At 44.6% G+C, this 25,316-nt stretch overlaps 1 protein-coding gene across 1 annotated transcript in view; it reads left to right on the forward strand.

Annotated features, from left to right (window-relative positions):
- xab2 (XPA binding protein 2) overlaps positions 1–25,316 on the forward strand; it is a 78,993-nt gene that overhangs the window by 1,570 nt on the left and 52,107 nt on the right. Inside the window, exons 2-8 of the mRNA XM_073069026.1 lie at positions 874–1,022; positions 7,613–7,736; positions 15,257–15,454; positions 16,415–16,549; positions 17,811–17,975; positions 21,610–21,754; positions 22,873–23,024. Coding sequence (XP_072925127.1) covers positions 874–1,022; positions 7,613–7,736; positions 15,257–15,454; positions 16,415–16,549; positions 17,811–17,975; positions 21,610–21,754; positions 22,873–23,024 — 1,068 coding nt within the window. The remainder of the gene's footprint in view (positions 1–873; positions 1,023–7,612; positions 7,737–15,256; positions 15,455–16,414; positions 16,550–17,810; positions 17,976–21,609; positions 21,755–22,872; positions 23,025–25,316) is intronic.

The raw sequence follows: 25,316 nt of genomic DNA on the forward strand, positions 1-25,316 counted from the left end.
ACTTCGGCCTGGTTCTGTGGTTGGGACGGGGGCCTAGGTTGCTTTTGTGATTAGTTTGTAAATTTTCTGCTCTCTCTAAACTGAGGCATTTAAAATACCATGCTGAAGTATTTAGAAGGTTTTAAAAGAGGAGCTCCCTAGAAGCAATTTTGTTTCTTGGGTTTATGGTTCTTTTGTGCTGTTGTTCCCCATTATATTCTGAAGCACAACAATTTTATACCCTGGAAATAACTGGTTCCAGGTATACTCAGTGGCCACTTTATTAGGTACACCTGTGCACCTCATTAATGCAAATATCAAATCAGCCAATCATGTGGCATGAACTCATTGCTTAAAAGCATGTAGACATTGTTAAGAGGTTCAGTTGTTGTTCAGAACCAACTTCAGAATGAGGAAGAATTGTGATCTAAGTGACTTTGAGCATGAAAAGATTGTTGGTGCCAGATGGGGTGGTTTTGAGTATTTCAGAAACTGCTGCGATCTCCTGGGATTCTCAAGTACAACAGTCTCTTGAGTTTACAGAGAATGGTGTGAAAAACAGAAAGCTATCCTGTGAGTGGCAGTTCTGTGGACAAAAATACATTGTTAATGAGAGAGGTCAGAGGAGAATGGTCAGACTGGTTCAGGCTGACAGGAAGGCAACAATAGCTCAAATAACCACACGCTACAACAACGGCATGCAAAAAAGCATCTGAACACACAACACGTTGAACCTTGAAGTGGATGGGCTGCAGCAGCAGAAGAGCATGAATGTACATTCAATGGCCACTTCATTAGGTACAGAAGATGCCTAATAAAATGGCCACTGAGTAGATTGGTGACTGTTTTGGGGAAAATTTGTCTTCTGTCATATTTCTCACCTGAACTTCACAGGAAGAAGATGATCTACCTTATGAAGAAGAGATCATTCGCAACCCCTACTCCGTCAAATGCTGGATCCGTTACATAGAGTACAAACATTCTGCTCCCAAACATATGGTGAACATGATCTATGAACGAGCACTCAAAGAACTTCCTGGCAGGTATTGTGGAAAAACTTCCCTAACAGGCAGGCAAGGATCTTGTTGGGCATGAGGACCTGAGTTAAAGGGACATCTTTAGAGTGTAGGAGAATGAGGGCAGATGTAATAGAGGTATGCAAGCTTATGCAGGGTATAGATGGGCTTTTTTCCCCACTGAGTCTAGAACTGGAGGGAGACGTGAGGGAGAACTTCTTCACTCAGAGGGTGGTATGAGCTGTCAGTGGATGTGGGTTCAGTTTCAACACTTAATTGGGTAGGTACCTGGATGCGAGGTGTATAGAGAGCAATGATCCAGGTACAGTTTGATGGGATGAGGCAGAAAATAATTCATCATTGACTAGATGGGACGTGGGTCTGTTTCTGTGCCGTAGTGTTCTAAGATTTCTGTGACTAAAATGGAGGCAATTATATTGAAGTTACTTGCCTATTTAAAGAAAAATTTTATTTAACCGTTTATTTCAGCATCCGTCACACACCAAATTCACATTTAAACTTCACATTTCACTTATAAAGTGTTCCTTGATCTGTGCATATGGTATTTCCAAGCAATACAAAAGGTCCCCAAAATAGTTTGAGTTATAGATAGTTAAGTAGAACACCATTTGGCCCATCAAATAGATAGTTAAGTAGAACACCATTTGGCCCATCAATTTCATGATATCCTTATTGTAGCGATGTGCTACACACAGTGCTGAAATAATGACACGCAGTCGGTAAGTCATTTCGAGACTAGTTTATTCAAACTTCGCGGTGCTGGCATTTAAATCCCTAGCGCCTGCCCTCTCCGGGTGGAAATGACTTCAGAGGTACATTACTAAAGTCTCACCCCGCGCGCTGGCTATTTGTGAGCCGGTTCGCCTGCGCAGAAAGTGGGTCGCCACATAACGCCCCCCCCCAGAACCGGCGATAAAGCCCCCAATGTCCACAGTCTGGATCAGCCTCTGTTTGGGAGGTCTGCCTCTGCGCCGCGGTGCCTGAACCTCGACTGGCTGCGCCAAGTCCACATGGGCTGGTTTGAGTCGGTCCACCGTGAAAACCTCCTCTCTCCCCCCAATGTCCAGAACGTACGTGGACCCGTTGTTATTGATCACCTTGAACGGCCCCTCGTACGGCCCGGTGCCCGCCCCTTCGTACAAACACAAACTTACAGTTTTGCAGGTCTTTGGGTACATGGGTCGGGGTCCATCCGTGCTGTGAAGTTGGTACTTTCGCGTAGCCTGTCCAGGACTGCTGTGGGTTTTTCCTCTTGCCCCCTTGGGGCTGGTATGAAATCTCCCGGGATGGCCAGGGGCGCGCCGTACACCAACTCGTCCGACGAGGCATGCAGATCCTCTTTGGGCACTGTACGAATTCCAAGCAGGACCCAGGGAAGCTCGTCCACCCAGTTAGATCCTCTCAGGCGGGCCATGAGAGCCGACTTCAAGTGATGGTGGAAGCGCTCCACCAGTCTGTTCGACTGTGGGTGGTAGGCAGTTGTGTGGTGCAGCTGTGTTCCCAACAGGCTGGCGGTGAACTGGGCACCTCTGTTGGAGGTAATGTGGGCCGGTACCCCGAAGCGTGCTACCCAGGTTGCGATCAGTGCTCGGGTGCAGGAATCGGCAGATGTGTCGGTGAACGGGACCGCCTCTGGCCACCTCGTGAACCGGTCTACCATCATTAGGAGGTACCGCGCTCCTCGGGACACTGGTAGGGGGCCCACGACATCCACATGAATGTAATCGAACCTCCGGTGGGTGGGTTCGAACTGCTGTGGCAGGGCTTTAGTGTGCCGCTGCACCTTGGCTGTTTGGCACTGCACGCACGTTCTGGCCCATTCACTGACCTGCTTGCGAAGTCCGTGCCACGCGAACTTGCTGGAGACCGGCCGGACGGTTGTCCTGATAGATGGGTGCGCCAAACCGTGTATGGAGTCGGAAAACTCGCCGCCTCCAGGCTGCTGGGACGATGGGGCGAGGTTGGCCTGTAGCCACGTCGCACAGGAGGGTCCTAGCACCTGGGCCTACGAGAAAGTCCTGCAGCTGGGCATCTCGTCGTCTGCCTGCTGCGCCTCTGCCAGTGCTGCATAGTCCACCCCCAGGGACAGGGCCTGGACAGCTGGTCTGGAGAGTGCGTCCGCCACGATGTTGTCCTTCCCCGAGACATGCTGGATGTCCGTCGTGTATTCCGAGATGTAGGACAGATGTCGCTGCTGGCAAGCCGACCAGGGATCGGACACCTTCGTGAACGTGAAGGTCAACGGTTTGTGGTCCGTGAACGCGGCGAATGGCCTGCCTTCCAAGAAGTACCTGAAATGCCGGATCGCCAGGTATAGAGCCAACAGCTCCTGGTCGAAAGCACTGTACTTGAGTTTGGGTGGTCGTAGGTGCTTGCTGAAGAACGCCAAGGGTTGCCAGCGCCCCTTGATGAGCTGCTCCAGCACACCACTGACTGCTGTGTCGGATGCGTCCACCGTGAGGGCGGTCGGAACGTCCGTTCTGGGGTGCACCAGCATTGCGGCATCTGCCAAGGCTTCCTTGACTTTAACGAAAGCGGCCCCGGCCTCCTTGTCCCAAGTAATGTCCTTGCCTTTACCCGACATCAGGGTGTACAAAGGGCGCATGATACAGGCTGCTGAGGGGAGGAAACAGTGGTAGAAGTTCACCATACCAATGAACTCCTGCAGGCCTTTGACCGTGTTGGGCCGGGCAAAGTGGCGGATCGCATCTACCTTGGCGGGCAGAGGTGTTGCCCCGTCTTTGGTAATCCTGTGGCCCAGGAAGTCGATGGTATTGAGACCGAACTGGCACTTGGCCGGGTTGATCGTGAGGCCATATTCACTCAGTCGGGCGTAGAGTTGACGGAGGTGGGACAGATGCTCCTGATGACAACTGATGGCTATGAGGATGTCGTCCAGATAGATGAAAGCGAAGTCCAGGTCGCGTCCCACCGCGTCCATTAACCGCTGAAATGTCTGTGCGGCATTCTTTAGGCAGAACGGCATGCGGAGGAACTCGAAAAGGCCGAAAGGGGTGATGAGTGCCGTTTTGGGGACGTCGTCCGGATGCATCGGGATTTGATGGTATCCCCGGACGAAGTCTACCTTGGAGAAGATCCGTGCGCCATGCAGGTTTGCTGCAAAGTCCTGAATGTGCGGCACAGGGTAGCGGTCCGGTGTTGTAGCCTCGTTCAGCCTGCGGTAGTCGCCGCATGGTCTCCAGCCCCCTGTTGCTTTGGGCACCATGTGCAGGGGGGAGGCCCATGGGCTGTCGGACTGCCGTATGATCCCCAACTCCTCCATCCGCTTGAATTCCCGGACTGCCGTATGATCCCCAACTCCTTCATCCGTTTGAATTCCTCCTTCGCCAGGCGGAGCTTTTCCGGGGGGAGCCTTCATGCGCGGGCGTGGAGGGGTGGTCCCTGGGTCGGAATGTGGTGCTGTACCCTGTGTCTGGGCATGGCTGCCGTGAACTGCGGTGCCAGAATCGATGGGAAGTCTGCCAGGATTCTGGTGAATTCGTTGTCCGACAGCGTGATGGAGTCCTGGTGTGGGGCTGGCAACTTGGCTTCACCCAGGGAGAACGTCTGGAAAGTCTCGGCATGTACCGATCTTTTCCCTTGCAAGTCGACCAGCAGGCTGTGAGCTCGCAAGAAGTCCGCCCCCAGGAGTGGTTGGGCCACAGCGGCCAGTGTGAAGTCCCACGTGAACCGGCTGGCACCGAACTGCAGCTGTACTGTGCGGGTGCCGTAGGTCCGTATCGTGCTGCCGTTTGCGGCCCTCAGGGTGGGTCCTGTCTTCCCGTCGGGGGCAAGACGCTGATCTCTGCTCTGGTGTCGACCAAGAGCGGCGTCCTGACTGTTTGTCCCAGACGTACAAGAGGCTGTCCTGGTGGCCAGCCGCCATAGTCATTAGCGGCAGCTGGCCCTGGCCCTTGCAGGGCGGGCGACAACGGCGGGCTTTTGTGCCCCACCGCTGGTGGTAGAAACACCACTGTTCACTGGCCTCCTCACTCCTGCCTCTGTGTTGTGTGCGCCCCCCTGCCGGGCCTGGTCTGGTAATCTGACCGACGGACGCCACGCTCTCCCTCTTGGCTTTCCACAGAACGTCTGCCCGGGCTGCCACCTTCCGGGGGTCGCTGAAATCTGCGTCAGCCAGCAGCAGATGTATGTCCTCGGGCAGTTGCTCCAGGAACGCTTGCTCGAACATGAGGCAGGGCTTGTGTCCGTCAGCCAGGGACAGCATCTTGTTCATCAATGCTGACGGCAGTCTGTCTCCCAAACCGTCCAGGTGAAGCAGGCGGGCACCCCGCTCACGCCGTGAGAGGCCAAAGGTCTCAATGAGCAGCGCTTTGAATGCTTCATATTTGCCTTCCTCCGGGGCGACTGTATGAAATCCGCAACCTGGGCGGCCGTCTCCTGGTCAAGGGCGCTCACCACGTGGTAGTAACGTGTGGAATCAGAGGATATCTGCCGAATCTGGAACTGGGCTTCTGCTAGGCTAAACCACACGCGTGGTCGCAGCGTCCAGAAAGTCGGCAGTTTTAGCGAAACTGCGTGAACAGATGAAGATTCGGTCATCTTTGGTCCAAATCCCGTTTGGACCGTTGGGGTCACCAATGTAGCGATGTGCTACACACAGCGCTGAAATAACGACACGCAGTCGGTAAGTCGTTTCGAGACTAGTTTATTCAAACTTTGCGGTGCTGGCATTTAAATCCCTAGCGCCCGCCCTCTCCGGGCGGAAATGACGTCAGAGGTACATTACTAAAGTCTCCCCCCGCACGCTGGCTATTTGTGAGCCGGTTCGCCTGCGCAGAAAGTGGGTCGCCACATTATTACCTATTCACCCTAGTTCTAAAAGTTATTTTCCCTCTAATGCCTTTTCTGTTCTTTTAATGCCCTTGATTGACTCCATAACTCTTCCAGGTTAAGTAGATTCCAAATTGCACCTACTGTGCTTATAAAACTAAAAATAAAGATATTCCCTACTCTCCTTGTAGTCTCTTTGCTGCATCATTTTAAATCTGTCTTGTCTGCTTTGATCATTGAGCTATCAGCCTATTTAAACAGACTTTATTTGGCCAACTAATAATCAATTGACATTGAATAAGCAGTGAAAGCACCTGCAGAAGAGAAGTGAGAAAGTTTGAAGCCTAAATTCCTGGGTGTCACTGTCTCAGAGGACCTGCCCTGGACCCATCGCAAATACTATTGCGAAGTAAAGCATTACAGTGCCTCCACTTCCTCAGGAGTCTGGAGGTTTGACATGACTTGGCAAACTTCTATAGATGTATAGTGGAAAGTGTGCTGACTGGCTGCATTATGGCCTGGTATGGGAACACCGCTGCCTTTGAGCGGAAAATCCTACAAAAGGTAGTAGATTCTGCCCAGTATATCATGGGTAAAACCCTCCCAGGCATTGAGCACATCTACTTGAAACGTTGACATAGAAAAGCAGCATTCATCATCAAAGGTTCTCACCATCTGGCCATGCCCTTTCCTCACTGCTGCCATCATATAGAATGTACAAGAGCCTCAGGACTGGCACCACCAGGTTCCAGAACAGTTACTACCCCTCAATCATCAGGCTTTTGAACAAAAGGGGGTATCTGCACTCATGTAAGGGTTCTGTTATATTGTTATTTCATGCTCGTTATTTATCATGTCTGCATTTACAGTTTGCTTAGTTAATAGTTTCTGATGTTTACAGTAGATTTGCTAAGTATGCCCGCGGAAAACGAATCTCAGGGTTGTATGTGGTGACATGTATGTACTCTGATAATAAATTTTACTTTGAACTTTCATGTATCTTGTTCTAATGAATTTCCTTAGCCTTGAGGAAGTTAAAATCAAAGTAAACTTATTATCAGCTTGCATACATGTCACCATACATAACATTGAGATTCATTTTCTTGCAGGTATTTACAGGAAAATAAAGAAATACAATACAGTTTTTGAAAACTATACATAAAGACTGGCAATCAATATGCAAAAAGTCAAATGGTTCAAAAAAAGCGATAAATAATTTTGAGAACGTAAGTTATAGAGTCCTTGAAATTGAGTCTCTATTTTGTGGAATCATTTTAGAATTGAGGTGAGTGAAGTTATCCACACTGGTTCAGGAGTCTAGTGGTTGAAGGGTAATAACTGTTCCTGAACCTGATGGTGTGGGACCTAAGGCTCTTATACCTCTTTGCCGACAGCAGTAGTGAGAAGAGAGCGTGGCCTGGATGGTGGGGATCCTTGATCATGAATACTGCTTTCTTGTGCCATGGCTTCTTGTAGATGTGCTCAATGGTGGGGAAGGCTTTGCCTGTGATGGGCTGGGCTGCATCCATCACTTTCTGTGGACCTTAATGTTCCTGGGCATTGGTGTTTCCATATCAGGATGTGATACAGCCAGCATGCAGTAGAGGTGTTAGTGTGCTTTCTTGACCTTAGCATCTGCGTGGTTGGATCAGGACAAGGTTTTGGTGATTTTTACACTATGGGCACTTGAAGCTCTCAATCATTTTAACCTCAGCACCATACAGGATGTGTGTTCCGCTTTCTGAATTCAATGACCCGCTCTTTGTAATAAATTCTAATATGTTAATCTGCTCATTCTTTCCCAGTTACAAGCTGTGGTATAATTACCTGAAGCAGCGACGGAAGCAAGTGAAGGGGAGATGCATCACAGACCCTGGGTATGAGGAGGTTAACAACTGCCATGAGCGTGCCCTGGTGTTCATGCACAAGGTATTTGTGTACTGTATTAGGATCAGAATCTTAATCAGGTTTATTGTCACTGACATAAGTCATAAAATTATTTGCTTTGTGGCAAAGACTATAAATTACAAAGTAAATAAATTGTGGAAGGAGAAAGAAAAACCAGGTAGTGTTCATGGACCATTTAGATATCTGATGACAGGGGAACTGTTAGGTATAGGGTTTCACTCTCCTGATGCTGGTAATTAGAAGACGGCTCATCCTAGCTGGTGCCACCACGGTCTTGCTGCCTGTTTGGTCGCACTTTTTTTTACAGAGTGTGATAGGTGCCTGGAAGGGGACAGTTTGGTTAAATTTAAGAGGCTTTTATAAAGATCTGTATTGATCAACCAGCTGGAGTGTTTACTGTTATCTTCAACTGAGGTTAGAGGGACTTCAATTATACTGGTGCCTAAGAATAATGTAGTAATCTGCCTCAATAACGATCATCCAGTAGCACTTGCATCCACTGTGATTATGTGCTTTGAGAGGTTGGTGAAGAAACAGATTAACTCCTACTGGGGAAGTGATTTGGGTGCACACAAATTTGCAGTCACAACAGGTCAACAGCAGATGTTGTTTCATTGGCTCTTCACTCAACCCTGGAACATCTGGAAGTGAAGATGCGTACATCAGAATGCTCTTCATTGACTACAGCTCGGTGTCCAGTGTACTATCATCCCCTCAGGACTAATGACCTACAAGACCTTGGTCTCCATACCTTCTTGAGCAACCAGATCCTTGGTTTCCTCAGATGCAGACCTGGTCAGTTTGGATTGGCAGCAACGTCTCCACAATCTCTATCGACACAGATGCACCATAAGCCGTGTACTTAGCCCCCTGCTCTACTTGCTTAATACTTATGACTGTTAGGCTAAGCACAGCTCCAATACTATATTCAAGTTTGTTGACACTGTCATTGGCCAAATCGAAGATAGTGATGAATCAGCATATATGAGGGAGATTGAAAATCTGGCTGAGTGGTTCCACAACAACAAAAATCTCTCAGTCAATGTTAGCAAGACCAAGAAGATGATAACTTTAGGAGGAGGAAACCAGAGGTCCATGAGTTAGTCCTTATTGTGGGATCAGAGGTAGAGGGGGTCAGCAACTTTAAATTCCTCAGTTATCATTTCAGAGGATCTGTCCAGGGCCCAGCGCGCAAGTACCATTGCACAGAAAGCACAGTAGTGACTACTTCCTCAGAAGTTTGCAAAGATTCGGCATGACATCTAACACTTTGACAAACTTCTATAGCTGTTTGATGAAGAGTATATTGACTGGCTGCATCACAGCCTAGTGTGGGAAAACCATTGTCCTTGAATGGAAAATCCTACAAAAGAAGTGGATATTGCTCAGTCTATCATGGGCAAAGACCTCCACACCACTGAGTACATCTACATGGAGTGTTGTTGCAGGAAAGCAGCATCCATCATCAGGGACACCCACCACCCTGGTCATGCTCTCTTCTTGCTGCTGCCATCAGGAGCCTACGTAGTCTGTGAGCCAGTAGGGTTGGTCGGTACCATCTGAGGGGAATAATGCTCATAGTGATTTTTGGCAAGCTATCCATCTCTAGAGTTAGAAAATATGTGATAGCATTGCACCAGTGGTAGCTTTATGTGTGCTATCGTGCATTTTATAACACTACCCTAAAATAAGCATTTCTGCAAAGTGGCCAATATAAAGTACAACATATATATTCAACCTAGTGGTATTTTGTCATCAGTGATCCCTCAACATTGAAATTTGTCACAATGATAGCTGAGTTCAAGCACTTTTCATCAAATGTTGTTATAAAATTCTATATTGAAAACTATGTCATGGGTGGCACTCGCAGTGCAGTGCCCAATTTCAGTAGAGTGAATCATTTCATTTTTAGAAAAGTATTTGTTTATTTTGGAAAAGTTAATAAAACCCTAGAACACATATAATCACATGGATTTGTAGAAAATTTATTCAGGAATTCAAATAAGTAATCACTTTTTGTATATATTTGATATTAACATCAGTTCAGCAGAATTGTTACCCCACCCCCAAAGGTAAAAAATCCTCATTTGGAGAGATTTCTGGAGTTTTATCAATGTCATGATATTTTCCATATTATTGTATCAAATCAAAACAATCGTAAGCTTTTGTCATAGCATATAGAATTACAGTACCATAATTCAAATGTGGGGTTCCACACAGCCATAACCTAGGCCCCATTTGGTTGTAAAATGAATATATTTAAAGTCTGCTTTCCATACTTTGGTTTCCATACTTTCATAACCTATTAATAATCATAATAATTATCCAAGTCTTCCACATCATCCACATCTGAACTTTCCACACTCTCTGAGGTGGATGCCTGATTCTCACAGTCTACACATGTCAGTACACCTGAGGCCATTTGCAACACACATACATCTTGGAGTGGCTGGCCTTCCAACCAGTGCACCACCAACTGTTCAGCTTCCTCGTCTCTCTCCATCTTCCATCCTCTGCCAACAGGGCTTGGCACTTGTGGGTCCTTCTCCAAACATCTTTTCCATACACCAGCCTGGTAGTTGGGTCGCTGTGCATGTTTTATTAAGCAGTCCTTGCATGGTGGGAGTTGATGACTTTCGATTTCACCTTTTTTGGCATAGAAAAGGTGATACCTGAGCTTATTGACCTTGGTGGTCAATACTTTTGGGGCATACAGGAGACATGTAAATGCCTCCAGTTTGTCCAGCAGTTCTGGGGAGAAGTCCCATTCCTGACCCAACTCTAAGAATATGTCCTGAGTTTCCCTGTTGCTGGTCAGATGTTTTAGGGCACTTGTCTTCCCTTTGCCTGCAAAAGCACTTGCAGTGTCACATCCCATATATGCGTGGAACCCGATGAGAGCCCTACAAACCTCTGTGCCAACAGTGGCAGCAACCTTCCTGATGTCTACAAGCCTTGTACGGGTTCCAGTGCCACACTTCTGGAATAATGCGGCCTCAATCTTGTCACAAAATGCTAAAGACATCTGTGTCTTCTGAGCAGATCACTACAGATTGGTATCCCTCTCTTGTGGCATGGGCAGCATGGAGAAGTAGGTGCCATCTGCTTCTTGTTGACACTGAAGAGCTGTCACCTCCTCACTGTCTTGAGATGTGATTCTGTAACATTTGTCATTCACAGCTGCATACAGAATCTTCTGTAGCTTTGCTCTGTACTCCGCCTTCCTCCATTCATGGACCATGAAGCTAATGAGACTATTTTTGTTACTGACTTTGATCAGGAAGCTCCTCCACTACCTCACCGTCTGTGTGCCTGTGATACCTTGAAGCTCATGACCAGTCTCTTTACTCCGTAGAGATCTTTCAGTATTCTTGATAAAGTTCTCCTTGTATGTGTCGAACACAACATCTATTCTGCTACTCTGCCATACCCAGAATTGTTGTGGCAACATCTCTGAAAGTAACTTGATCACCTTTCACTCTTTGGACCAAATTCATTTCATCAACCACTGCAGCAGGGTTTCCTGTGAGTTGCTCTTCTACATTTTTCTACAAGGTTGTGGCTAAAATAGCTTTATTCATCTTTCTCAGCAATCCTTCTGGTGTGGACAGGGCCCAGGGCAATGGTCCAAGGGGATGAGAAAGGATATCCTCCATATGTAGACTGTGCCCTTGTGCCATCACTATGATGTGTCCAAACAAAGACCTGTCTGCTTTCAAGATGATCGCCCTCCCATTTGATTTCACTTCTCTCTTCTTACACATATCACTGAATGTTTTCAGCTTGTTGGTTTTCATTGGGTCATGGAATTTCTTTGCTGGTGGGTCTTCCTCTAGTCTCTCATCTTTGAAGGTTGCATAGCATTGCTCACCAACCTCATGTGCCTTCATCAGCTCGGAGGCAATGTCCTTGGGGGCTGCCTTTGCCGTAGAGATGCTAATGAGGTCCCGGTTCTCTGCAAGTGGGTTGACCCATTCATGTAAGAGGCTAGCCACTGCTGAAGCTGCTTCCTCATCTTTCTGGATTCTTGGCTGTTGTAGCTCCGCATGACAAAGCTCTGATTTGTTGCCTTGCACTATCTCCCTTAACTGTCCCAGGAATGCACTGCGGTGCTCAGCTGTTACGTAGCAATGCTTGATAGCTCCAGCATTCAGGCTGAACCGTGATGTGCCTCCAGGAGTCTGTGTGTCTTTGTTCACTGTGGTTTCAATAGCCTGGTCCACAGGGATCTGCCCAAAGGGGTTGTTACTTGACAGCTGCACTGAGAATTGGCCTGTCTTGCAGGCCTCATACACAGAAGGATTCCTCTCTGGGAGGTTCATCATCTGAGCAAAGTAAGGGGACGGGTATCTGGCATAATTCATCTTATTATAGGCAAAGCACCATGGGATGGATCATGGTTCTTATAGCATGGAGGTGCAATTCTCAGCCCCCTCACAAGAGGCGTGCAGAAGCCCAAGTACTACGTTCTCTACCATGTCAACGCATGATATCCAGAATGCGGATAGCTCTCCATTCCTGTGATGGAGGTGTTCCAGAAAGTCTGTCCACAGGGTTATCAGTTCAGCTAAGAGTGGACTTTGCAGCAGATTATTCAACTTTTCTTGGTTCAAGTCACTGGCCATGTCGTTCACATGGTCTAAGAATGATTTGATCATCCCACTCCTCTCTGGACCCTCAACCACGGTGTGAACTCTGCCCATGCGAGTCTCATCAGTGCTTCATAGATGTACTTGTGGACCCTGACAGCACGATTGTAGTGTTAACCATCAAGGACTCCATTGATGGACCCCTTTGTGACAATTCCAGCCTCTATGCATACATCCTTTAGACCAGCATCCCAAAATCACTTTCCTAGGATGGCTAAGGCATTACATATGGTATGGAACGTCCCCATCCTGAGAAGAATGTTGAAGAAGCGCTCTTCGTGCTTCCAGGAAGTTTCAGTGGCTTTTGCATGGAGCGCTTGATCCATGACAACCACAATTGTTTCTAGATGAAGTTCTTTCCTGATCAGCTCTGATGGTTCGGGATTTCAAATACTGTGGTCAACTCTGGCTGGTGAATTGATGGTTGGCAGATACCCAACAATATCTTGTGAGATTGGTTCTTGGTCCCAGGTGCTGATATTAAAACCAATCCAGCTTGGGATTGTCTGATTCTCTGGATCTGTTTGCCTTGCAAGTGTCCACACCAGGTTCTTCTTGCAGGCAAGAAGAGCAGCTTCCTTGGTTTCCTGGACACAGTGTTGCCTGGTTGGGAGAGGCTGTGGGCCCACACGTGCACCTGCTACTATACTTGCAGTTCTTGGTCCTCAATGGTGACTGATCTCTGCTTCAGTTTCTCAATGTGTGGAAGCTCAGCTCTTGGCAGATGTGGTCCATAGACACAGAAAGCTACCACCACCTCAATGCTATCACATATTTTCTAGCACTAGTGGTGTATACCTTGCCAAAAAATCACTATAAGAATTATTCCCCCCAGATGGTACTGGTGGCCCAAATTTTGGGTCCTGGCTCACGGACTAATGGACTCAGCCCACTAAGCTCAGGAACAGTTATTACCCCTCAAATATCAAGCTCTGGAACCAGAGGGGATAATTTCATTCAACTTCACTTGCCTCATCACTGAACTGTTCCCATAACCTATGGACTCATTTTCAAAGACTTCACCTCATGTTCTCGATACTTTTTGTTAATTTATTTTTATTATTACTTTTTTTTCTTTTTGTGTTTGCAATTTGCTGATCTTTGTTTATTAATTGTTTCTCCATCCTATGGGGCTGTCTTTGATTCTATTGTTTCTTGGATTTACTGTGAATGCCCACAGGAAAATTAATCTCAGGGTTGTATTTGGTGACATATGTACATTGATCATAAATTTCCTTTGTACTTTAAACATAAATACGAAGAGAATGGAGGAACATGTATGGTTCAGGAAGAGGATGGAGATCTGCATCAAGATCGACACAACATGAACTGGGTGGTGGGTGTCCCTGATGATGGATGCTGCTTTCCTGCAACAATGCTCCATGTAGATGTACTCAGTGGTTGGTGGGCTTTGCCCATGATAGGCTGAAGGGTCCATCTAGTGCTGTACTGTGCTATGCTCTATTTAATGTTGAACGGCATGTGGAAGACCATAAGACATAAGAGCAGAATTAGGCCATTCGGCCCATTGAGTGCTCTATCATTTGAACAAGAATATCAACTTGGATAAGTGAGATGATGTATTTTGGACAGTCAAGTTAGGACAGGACCTAAATAGGCATTTGTTTAGGTCCTATCCTCAATTGAATAGCAGGACATTGATGAGGGTTGTGCAACAGAGGAACTTGGGAGTATAGCTCACTGAAAAGTGGCTGCACAAGTAGATAGGGAGGTGAAGAATGAGGGTGACCTTAGGAAATCATGGGAGTTAAAGATAAGGTGGATGGTCATAGTCTTTTTGCTCAAGGCTGGGGGAATCCAAAATGAGAGGGCACAGATACAAGATAAGAACACAGAACTTTACAGCACTGTACAGGCCCTTCAGCCCATGATGTTGTGCTGACCTTTTAGCACATTCCAAGATCAATCTAACCCTTCCCTCTATTATTCTTTCATTCCTATCTGAGAGTCTCTTAAATGTTCCTAATGTATCTGCCTCTACCATCACCCCTGACAGGGCATTCTACGCACCCACCACTCTGTATGTAAAGAACATACCTCTTACATACCCCCTTGTATTTTCCTGCAGTCATCTTAAAATTATGTTCCCTTGTATTAGCATTTTCTGCCCTGGGGGAAATAGTCTCTGGCTGTTCCCTCAACCTATGCCTTTTATCATCTCTATCAAGTCACCTCTCACCCTCCTTGGCTCCAAAGAGAAAAGTTCTAGCTTGCTTAACTTCTCTTCATAAACCATGCCCTCTATCTACCAGCAACCTGGTAAACCTCCTCTGTACCCTACCTAAAGCTTTCACATCCTTCCAGTAATGAGGCAACCAGAGCTGAACACAATGTTCCAAGTGTGGTCAAAGCAGGGTTTATAAAAAGGTTCAGGAAACCTGAGAGGTAACTTCTTTAGAGGGTGGTGAGTACCTGGAGCAGAATTGGTGGAAGACCATGTCATTGAGCGAAACAGCGTGGAAGTGAGCCCTTTGACACAGCTAGTCTGCTCTGACCATTAAGCACCCGTTGTTTCACTAATCCCATTCTGTTCTCCCCACATTCTCATCAACACCCACCAGATTCGACCACTCACCGATATAGTGTGGACAATTTACAGTGACAAGTTAGCATAGCAACCCTGGGTAGCAACTCTTCTGAAGATTACTGGGTGAGTTAGCAACTTCAGAAGGGGTGAGGGGGTAAACAAACAGTCATGTATGTCTATGTCCTGCTGTAGGGTCTCAGCCTGAAATGTCGACTACTCTTTTCCATAGATGCTGCCTGGCCTGCTATGTTCCTCCAGCATTTTGTGTGCGTTGCTTGGATTTCCAGCATCTGCAGATTTTCTCTTGTTTGTGACCTTGTATGTGTATTTCCCATCTTTTTCAGATGCCGCGAATTTGGCTGGACTACTGCCAGTTTCTGGTCGATCAGTGTAAGATAACACGAACCCGCCGCACGTTTGACCGCGCCTTGCGGGCTCTCCCTGTGACTCAGCACTATCGCATATGGCCCATGTACCTGAAGTTTGTGCGCCAGTTTCCAGTATCCGAGACAGCGATCCGAGTCTACAGGCGTTACCTGAAGGTATGAGAGTGAAGGAGGCATGTATATTGGGGCCTTCGTGTTGGGAAATTGAGTTCAAGAGCCATGAGGTTATATTGCAGCTCTATAAAACTCTGATCTGATCACACTCTGAGTATTGTGTTTAGTTCTGATCACCTCATTATAAGAAGGATGTAGAAGCTTTAGAGAGGGTGCAGAGGAGATTTACCAGGATGCTGGCTGGATTAGAGTGTATGTTTATAGGAGAGGTTGAGTGAGCTAGGGCTTTTCTCTTTGCAGCATAAGAGGATTAGAGGCAACTTTATAAGAGATGTATAAGGTTTTGAGAGACATGGATGAACAGCCAGCACCTCTTTCTCAGGTCAGCAAAGGCCAATACCAGGGTTTGTGCATTTAAGGTGACTTGAGGAAAGTTTAGGGGAGATGCCAGAGATAGGTTTTTATCACAGAGTGGTCAAGTCACCAGTGTACTAGTCACATGCACATCAAAACATACAGTGAAATGCATTGTTTTGCATCAGCAAGCAACACAATTCAATGTTTGTGCTGGCCCACCCTTCTGACACCAACATAGCATGCCTGCAGTTCACTAACCCTGTCTTGGAAATGTGGGAGAAAACTAGAGCATCCAGATGAAATCCACAGAGAAAATGTACAACCCCTTACAGAGGGTGGTGGGAATTAAACCCCAACCGCTAGTGCTCTAAAGTATTGTGCTAACTGTTAAGCTACTACGCCACCCTCAATACATGCCTGGAATGCACTGTAAGGACTGGTGGTAGAGGCTGATGCAACAGGGACTTTTAAGAGACTCATTTAGATAGGCACATGGAGCATGGAGGTAGGGTTATGGGCTTGTGTAGGAGGGAAGGGTTAAATTGATTATAAAGTAGGTTAAAAGGTCTGCACAACGTTATGGGCCAAAGGTCCATATTGTGCTGTAATGCTCTGTTTTATCTATCTATTGTTTAATACTTACAGCTGTCACCTGAAAATGCAGAAGAATACATTGATTATCTCCGCTCAATCGACCGCTTAGATGAGGCAGCTGTCCGGCTTGCTGCTGTTGTCAATGATGAATCATTTGTCTCAAAGGAAGGGAAATCAAATTATCAAGTAAGTTTATTTCCAATTTACCTTTTTGTTTGATGACAGAGTAGACCCAAAGACTGCTGGAAGTGAAATCTGCATCTTAGTTTCCTCATGCAGAAAGGTTGCCAGTATTAGAATAGGAATTGTTCCAATGCTCAGGGTAAAGACCATGAGACGTGGTTGCAGAATTAGGCCATTTAACCCATTGAGTCTACTACACCACCCGAGCATGTCTGATTTGTTATTCCCACACCACCCCATTCTCCTGCACATCTCCCTTAAACTTGCCCCCATCTCACCCTATATTCATGTCCTCTAGTATTTAACATTTCTACCCGGGGGGGGAAAGATTCTAAAAATGTAATAAACTTGTGTTGGATCTCTCCTCAGTGACCAACGCTCCAGAAGAAACAACACAAATTGGGCCAGTCTCTCTTTATAATTTGAATCCAGGTATCATCTATGTAAAACTGCTTCTGTCCCCTTCTAAAGCTTCCATGTCCTTCCTAAATTGCATACCGTTGCCTAGGCAAAATTATCTAACCTTTTACGAAGAGGAGACAGAATTTGGTATTGAGATTACCCATCATTGAATAAGCCTTCATTTTGTATCAGTTCCCTTCAGTTTATTTCCTCTTGCATTCTAGTCCACCACCTCTTTCTTCATTTGACTGGCACTGGTTTATTATTGTCACATGTACCAAGATACAGTGAAAGGTTTGTCCTGCACACTGTTCATACATATCAAATCATTGCACAGTGCATTGAACTAGAATGAAGTATAACAATAGCAATGCAGAGTAAGTGTAAAATCTACCAAAACAGTGCAGGATCATAATGAGTTAGAGGCCTTCATGGAATTGACATTTTGTTGTTCCAATTATAAAATTCCAATAACTTATAGAAAGTGACATTTGAAATTAATTTTAGTTTAAAACTCACAATGGAGCTGGAATACAATGATAACAATGCTGATTGGCTTCAGAGGAGCATTGACAGAAAGCCTAGTGTGCTTAACAGTTCTGAAGAAATGCATTCTCTGATGTCACACATTTTCAATTTGCAATTTGTTACATATAATGAAAAGATAACCTGGTGACTTGTAGTTTCGGAACTCACTTCAAGGTTGGGTATGTTTGTGTTCTAATTCTCTTGTCTCCCCTTCCACCACCAACTTGTATGAATGAACCACATGTTCAGTGAACTGAATGCCTTTCTGGGAGAGTGATGGAAGTCTTGTTTCCTGGATTTGAGAGGAAAGTAACAGATATTTCTTTTTCCACAGTTGTGGCATGAACTTTGCCATCTCATTTCCACAAACCCAGACAAAGTAAAGTCTCTGAACGTTGGGGCTATTATCCGGGGAGGTCTCACTCGCTTTACTGACCAACTGGGAAAGCTGTGGTGTTCCTTAGCTGATTATTACATTCGAAGTGGCCATTTTGAAAAGGTAGGAGTTCCCTATTGAGCAAGGTTCTACTGTAAAACATTTAAACAAATTGTAGCACCATTCTCAACAGCAGATTCATTTTGAGGATTTTTTTCTTTGTTTTGAGTTTTATATACAAACCCCATTTCCAGAAAAGTTGGGATATTTTCCAAAATGCAATAAAAACAAAAATCTGTGATATGTTAATTTACGTGAACCTTTACTTAACTGACAAAAGTACAAAGAAAAGATTTTCAATCGTTTTACTGACCAACTTAATTGTATTTTATAAATATACACAAATTTAGAATTTAATGGCTGCAACACACTCAACAAAAGTTGGGACAGAGTTAAAATAAGATTGAAAAGTGCACAGAATATTCAAGTAACACCGGTTTGGAAGACTCCACATTAAGCAGGCTAATTGGTAGCAGGTGAGGTATCATGACTGGGTGTAAAAGCAGCGTCCATCAAAGGCTCAGTCTTTGCAAGCAAGGATGGGTTGTGGCTCACCCCTTTGTGCCAAAATTCGTGACAGAATTGTTAGTCAGTTCAAAAGGAACATTTCCCAACGCAAGATTGCAGAGAATTTAGGTCTTTCAGCATCTACAGTACATAATATTGTGAAAAGATTCAGAGAATTCAGAGACATCTCAGTGCATAAAGGGCAAGGTCGGAAACCACTGATGAATGCGTGTGATCTTCGAGCCCTCAGGCAGCACTGCCTAACAAACCATCATGCTACTGTGACAATTATAGCCACCTGGGCTCGGGAGTACTTCGGAAAACCATTGTCACTTAACATAGTTCGTCACTGCATCCAGAAATGCAACTTGCAACTGTATTACGCAAGGAGGAAGCCATATATCAACTCTATGCAGAAATGGCGGCGAGTTCTCTGGGCCCGAGCTCATCTCAGATGGACCAAAAGACTGTGGAACTGTGTGCTGTGGTCAGATGAGTCCACATTTCAGCTACTTTTCGGAAAAAACGAGCGTCGAGTTCTCTGTGCCAAAGATGAAAATGACCATCCTGATTGTTATCAGTGAAAGGTGCAAAAGCCAGCATCTGTGATGGTATGGGGGTGCATCAGTGCCCACGGCATGGGTGAGTTGCATGTATGTGAAGGTACCATTGACTCTGAGGCGTATATTAGGATTTTAAAGAGACATATGTTGCCATCGAGGCGACGACTCTTCCCGAGATGTCCATGCTTATTTCAGCAGGACAATGCCAGACCACATTCTGCACGGGCTACAACGGCGTGGCTTTGTAGACACAGAGTGCGTGTGCTTGACTGGCCTGCTGCCAGTCCAGATCTGTCTCCTATTGAAAATGTATGGCGCATCATGAAGAGGAGAATCAGACAACAGAGACCATGGACTGTTGAGCAGCTGATGTCTTATATCAAGCAAGAATAGATAAAATTTCCAATTGCAAATCTACTACAATTAGTATCCTCAGTTCCAAAACGATTAAAAAGTGTTATTAAGAGGAAAGGCGATGTAACACAATGGTAAACATGCCTCTGTCCTAACTTTTGTTGAGTGTGTTGCAGCCATCAAATTCTAAATTTGTGTATATTTACAAAATACAATTAAGTTGGTCAGTAAAACTATTGAAAATCTTTTCTTTGTACTTTTGTCAGTTAAATAAAGGTTCACATGAATTAACATATCACAGATCTTTGTTTTTATTGCATTTTGGAAAATATCCCAACTTTTCTGGAAATGGGGTTTGTATATTTGATTGTATAATGGCAAGCTGTTAGAACCTGGCATAATTCCAGAACTGAGGTATTTATACTGTAACAGACAAGCAGATAATTATTAACCTTGATGCAGAGCTTAACAGCCTATGTTACATTGTTGGTTGAATCCTACAGTTAACAGTTCTATTTCTGTCACATGTAATAGTTCACATTAATGTTTCTAATGATCCTTTGGACTGCCTGACAGCCTCTTATGTCAAATATACAGCACAAACCAGGCCGTTTGGCTCAACTAACACTTCTCACTCCAGTCACCATACATTTTCTATTTCCCCATATAGTTGTCTCCATTTTCTTAAAAGGAATCAATGCTATTTATCTTGTTTGTTTCCATATTGGAGCAAATTGCACCTTCTCACCTTTTGGGATAAAGAGAATAAATACCTTGAAAATTAACTCTGCTGCAGCAGCACACTACATCACAAGCATGACAAACATTAATTATATTGTTTTAAATTATACATATTTTACATGATAAGTAGACATATTAGTGCAAGTTGACAGAAATACCATGTTAGAATTAGGGTTTGACGGGTCCTTTCAAAACCCAATGAAAGTGGAATAAAAGATAGATGCATAGAAAACCTACAGCACAATACAGTCCTTTCTGCCCACAAAGCTGTGCCAAACATGTCCTTACCTTTCTATTTTTCTAAGTTCCATCTACCTGTCCGGGACTCTCTTAAAAGACCCTATCGTATCCGCCTCCACTGCTGTCAATGGCTGCCCATTCCACGCACTCGCCATTCTCTGTGTTAATAAAAATAACATCTCCTCTGTACCTGCTTCCAAGCACCTTAAAACTGTGCCCTCTTGTGCTGGCCATTTTAGCCCTGGGGGAAAAAGCCTCTGACTAGCCACATGATCAGTGCCTCTCAGATGTTGAACCTTAAGGTGTGGGTGTTCAGGCTCTTGTACCTGATGGCACCAGTGAGAAAAGGGCATTGCCCAGATGGTGGGAGTCCTTGATGATGGGGCTTGCTTTACTGAGACACTGCCTCTTGTAGGTGTCCTTGATGGTGGTGGGAGCTGTACCCGTATTGGAACTGGCTGAGTCCATCACTCTGTGTAGCCTCATGCATACTAATGAATTGGAGTTTGCTTGCCACCAAAATTGCTAATTATTGGACTTATGAGCGACTCTAAGCAAAAGGCACCAAGACCTTGTTTAGCTGGTGGTGAACATGCCCAAGCTGTCTCTGTGCTCTGTTTTGTGTTGTTCTGCTGAACTCGGTAGACGTGCAGCACATCCTTAGGTTGTGAACACAAAGGCACATTCCACTGTATGTTTCCATGTATGGACATTCATGTGATAAATAAAGTTGAATCTCGAATCTTACACGCAGTGTTCTTCCCAGGGAAAGGGAGCCAAAAACTAGAGGGTATAGGTTTAAGGTGGAAGGAACAAGATTTAAAAGGGAACTGCTTCACATGAGCGTGATTGGTATATAGAATAAACTGCCTGAGCAAGTGGTTGAGACAATATAATAACAACATTTAAAAGACATGGTCAGATACATGAATAGGAAAGGTTTAGAGGGATGTGGGTCAAATGTAGACAACTGGGAACAGCTTAGATGGGAATCTTCATTGGCATAGACCATTTGAACTAAGAAGCCTGTTTCTGAGTTGTATTACTCCATGATATTTAACCCAACAATGATATTAATACCGAATTTAGTATTTTAGTCCTGAATATACCATCAATCATTCTTCTTTTCAACCCTGGGTGTGTGCACGTGACTGCGTTTTTACTTTTCGTATACTCCTTCAGCTTGGTCCTTGCCATACACAGACACCTCCCATTTCTTCACCCAGTTATGTTGAGTTGCAACCTTTCCTGTAAGTGTAGATACAATAGAGATGCTTCTGTTATCTTTGTAGGCCAGAGATGTGTATGAGGAGGCAATTCAGACGGTGATGACTGTCCGAGATTTCACTCAGGTGTTTGACAGTTACGCCCAGTTTGAAGAGAGCATGATTGCAGCCAAAATGGAAACTACTGCAGAAATGGGACAATCTGAGGAAGGTGAGGTTGATTTTTGCTTGCTATATTTTTCTGCTTAAAATACTTTATCTCTGTGTGTAAATACAAGCAGTGGCTTGTGCTAATTCATGACTCTGTGATAGTGATTTCTCAAATTTTGCTTTCATTTGCCTTGAAACTCAGAAATCAGGAGAGAAATCCTGCCTGAGTTTACTCTTCCAGGAAACTGAAACCATTCAAATGACAGGACGAATTGGTACAAAAGGTATCCATTTACTTCACTATGTGTCCATGAAAGTGATGTCCAGTCAATCTTTTCCAGTAGACTGCCATTATTTTCTTCCCCTTTGCCATTGCACTTTAGTTTCCTTTCAGAATTACATCTAGTTCTGCTGCACAACTTTTCTTAGACAATGCATTCTAGTTTTTAAAATAAAAATCTCTGGGATTTCTTACTGGTTTTCCTGAGAATTTCAAAAGTTGCTCAACATGGAATCATATTCGAAGTTATTACTTTCTTGGTCCTTGCTCCTTGTTCATCAATAGAGTCACAGAGGAATCAGGCCCTTCAGCCCAACTTGTCCACGCCGACCAAAGGTGACCCATCCAAGCTAGTCCCTTTTGCCAGCATTTGGCTCAAACCTTCTAAACTCTTCCAATCTATGTACCTGTCAATTGTCTTATAAAAGTTGGTAACGTATGTGCTTCAACCATTTTCTATCCCGGCTCATTCATCATAGAAACAAAAAGTACTGTGTAGAAAAATAAAGTTGTCTGTCAAGTTTCCTTTAGATCTTACCCCTCTATCTTAAACATACAATATGCCTTCTATTTCTTGTTACCCCTACTCAGGTGAGAGGAGAAGACTGAGTATTTTCACCTTAATTGTGCCATCAAGATTTTATACACCGCTACGTTTTAAAGTCTTAGCCTGTCCAACCTCTCCGATAATTCAGCTCCTCAAGGACTGGTAGCATCTTTGTAAATCTTTAAAGTCACAGTGCAGAATTTTCCAAAGGACCAAAGGCCATTTGGGCTTTTTTAAGTAATTGTATGTTGGTCTGAATCAGGGATGACTGTGGTTTTCTTGTGTTTACATTGACAATGAGATTTTCACTAAATGTAACTCACATCTCTATCTGTCATTTTGGCCCCAACAGATGATATTGACTTGGAGTTGCGATTGGCTAGGTTTGAGCAGTTGATAACCAGACGTCCCCTCCTTTTGAACAGTGTACTTCTTCGTCAGAATCCACATAATGTACATGAGTGGCACAAGCGAGTTAAACTGTATGAGGGAAAGCCACGAGAGGTGAGAAATATTTCCCATTTAGCTTAAGACTTGTGATATAATGGGTAACATAAAACAGTAACTGTTAAATTTATAAACACAAGTTCTGCAGAAGTTGGAAATCTTGGGCTACACACACAAAATTCTGGAGGAACTCTGCTTGGACCAGAGTTTTTGAATTGAATTGACTTTATTTCTTACATCCTTCACGTACATGAGGAGTAAAGGTCTTTAGTCTCCGTCTAAATGTGCAATGTACAATTATAGTAATTTATAATAAATAGAACAGTCAATGTAACATAGAAATACACTTAGATCAGCATGAGTTAACAGTCTGATGGCCTGGTGGAAGAAGCTGTCCCGGAGCCTGCTGGTCCTGGCTTTTATGCTACGGTACTGTTTCCCGGATGGTAGTAGCTGGAATAGATTGTGGTTGGGGTGACTCGGGTCCCCAATGATCCTTTGGGCCCTTTTTACACACCTGTCTTTGTAAATGTCCTGAATCATGGGAAGTTCACAACTGCAGATGCGCTGGGCTGTCCGCACCACTCTCTGCAGAATCCTGTGATTAAGGGATGTCTTATGAAGATAGGTTGAACAACCTAGGGGTTTTCTCTTTGGAGCAGAGGAGGATGAGACCTGACTTGATAGAGGTGTACAAGATGATAAGAGATATGGATTGAGTGGATAGCAGGAGAATTTTTCCTAGAGTAGCTAATACAAGGGGGTATAATTTTAAGTTGATTGGAGTAAAGTATAGAGGTATGTTCTTTTGCACAGAGAATGATGGGTGCATGCAATACCCTGCCAGGGGTGGTGGTAGATGCAGATACATTAAGGGCATTTAAGATGCTCTCAGATAGGTACACATGGATTATAGAAAAATGGAGGGCTATGTTATTGAGGGAAGGGTTAGATTGATCTTGGAGTGGGTTGCTTAGAGTAAAAGGTTGATACAACATCATGAACCACAGGACCTGTACGGTGCTGTAGTGTTCTATGTTTTATGAACTCAGCAATTCAGACAGCATCTGAGTTTCTCCAGTGCTTAAGTATGTTATCTTTTAAAAAGTGCTTTATTCTTTTTTCATACTGATAAATCCAAGGCCAACACCTTTTCTTCTAGCAGTTTTTGTTTTATTTTTCTCGTGTTGAAAAGTTTTACCTGACTCTGGACAACTTACAAAACTTGGCATGATTGTGTAATTGGTTTGCCCTTTTTTTAAATTTGGGCCTTGGCCACTTGCCCTGCATAAACAAATAACTTTTGTAATGTAGATGCAGATCAGAAAAGGCAGTTTGTTTCCAGTTTTCAAAGAGTGTTTTGCCAAGTTTATGACTAGTCTGCTTTGAACAGTAACACAATATGCTATCATTTAAATTAGAGCTTCTTTTGTTGCTTGCCATAGCTTATACATGGGCATGTTGCCAAGCATGGCTTGTGACACCCAGTTGTTAAAGTAAATTATTAACAAATTACATATGTCTCTATATACTACATTGAGATTCATTTTTGCAGGCATTCACAGGACAATAACAAAGTTATTAAAAACTCCATGTAAGCAGACTGACAACCAACCAACGTAAAAAAGAAAGCATTGTGCAAATTTAAAAATAATAAATAAATACTGAGAGCTTGAGTTGTAGAGTCTTTGAAAGTGGTTCTCTAGGTTGTGGAATCAGTTCAGTATTGAGGTGAATGCCGTTATCCATGCAGATTCAGAAGCCTGATGGCTGTAGGGAAGAACTGTTCCTGAACTTGGAGCTTGTGGAGTTGCTAAAGCAGATCCACAATCTGCCTTGTCCTTGAGATCTGTTTTTTTCAATGTCTGGTAAGCTTCAGTAGTGGTCTGGTAAAAGCCAAGATCAGGTGTAGATAAGTTAATGGTTCACTATAACCTCAGCAGGTCAGGCAGCATCTATGGAGTGGAATAAACAATTGATGTTTCGGGCAGAGACCCTTCAGGATTGGAGAGAACAGAAGCCAGTATAAGAAGTTGGGGAGAACAGAAGGAGTACAAGCTGACAGGGTTAGTTGAGTCCAGGTTGGGGTGGGGGGGAAGGAGGGTGAATGTGAGAGATGGGGTTAAAGGTAAGAAGCTGGGAAGCAATAGGTGGGAATGATAAAGGACTGAAAAAGAAGGAATAAGAGGAGAGTGGACCATAGAGCAAGAGAAAGAGGAGGGGCAACAGAGAGGGGTGCTGTGCAGGAGAGGAGAAGGGGTGTGGGGGGTACCAAAATGGTAAGAGGGGGGAATTACTGGAAGTCAGAGAAATTGATTTTCATGATGAAAGGTTGGAGGCAACCCAGAT

This window comes from Hemitrygon akajei, chromosome 16, assembly GCF_048418815.1.
Source record: "Hemitrygon akajei chromosome 16, sHemAka1.3, whole genome shotgun sequence".
Lineage (NCBI taxonomy): Eukaryota > Metazoa > Chordata > Chondrichthyes > Myliobatiformes > Dasyatidae > Hemitrygon > Hemitrygon akajei.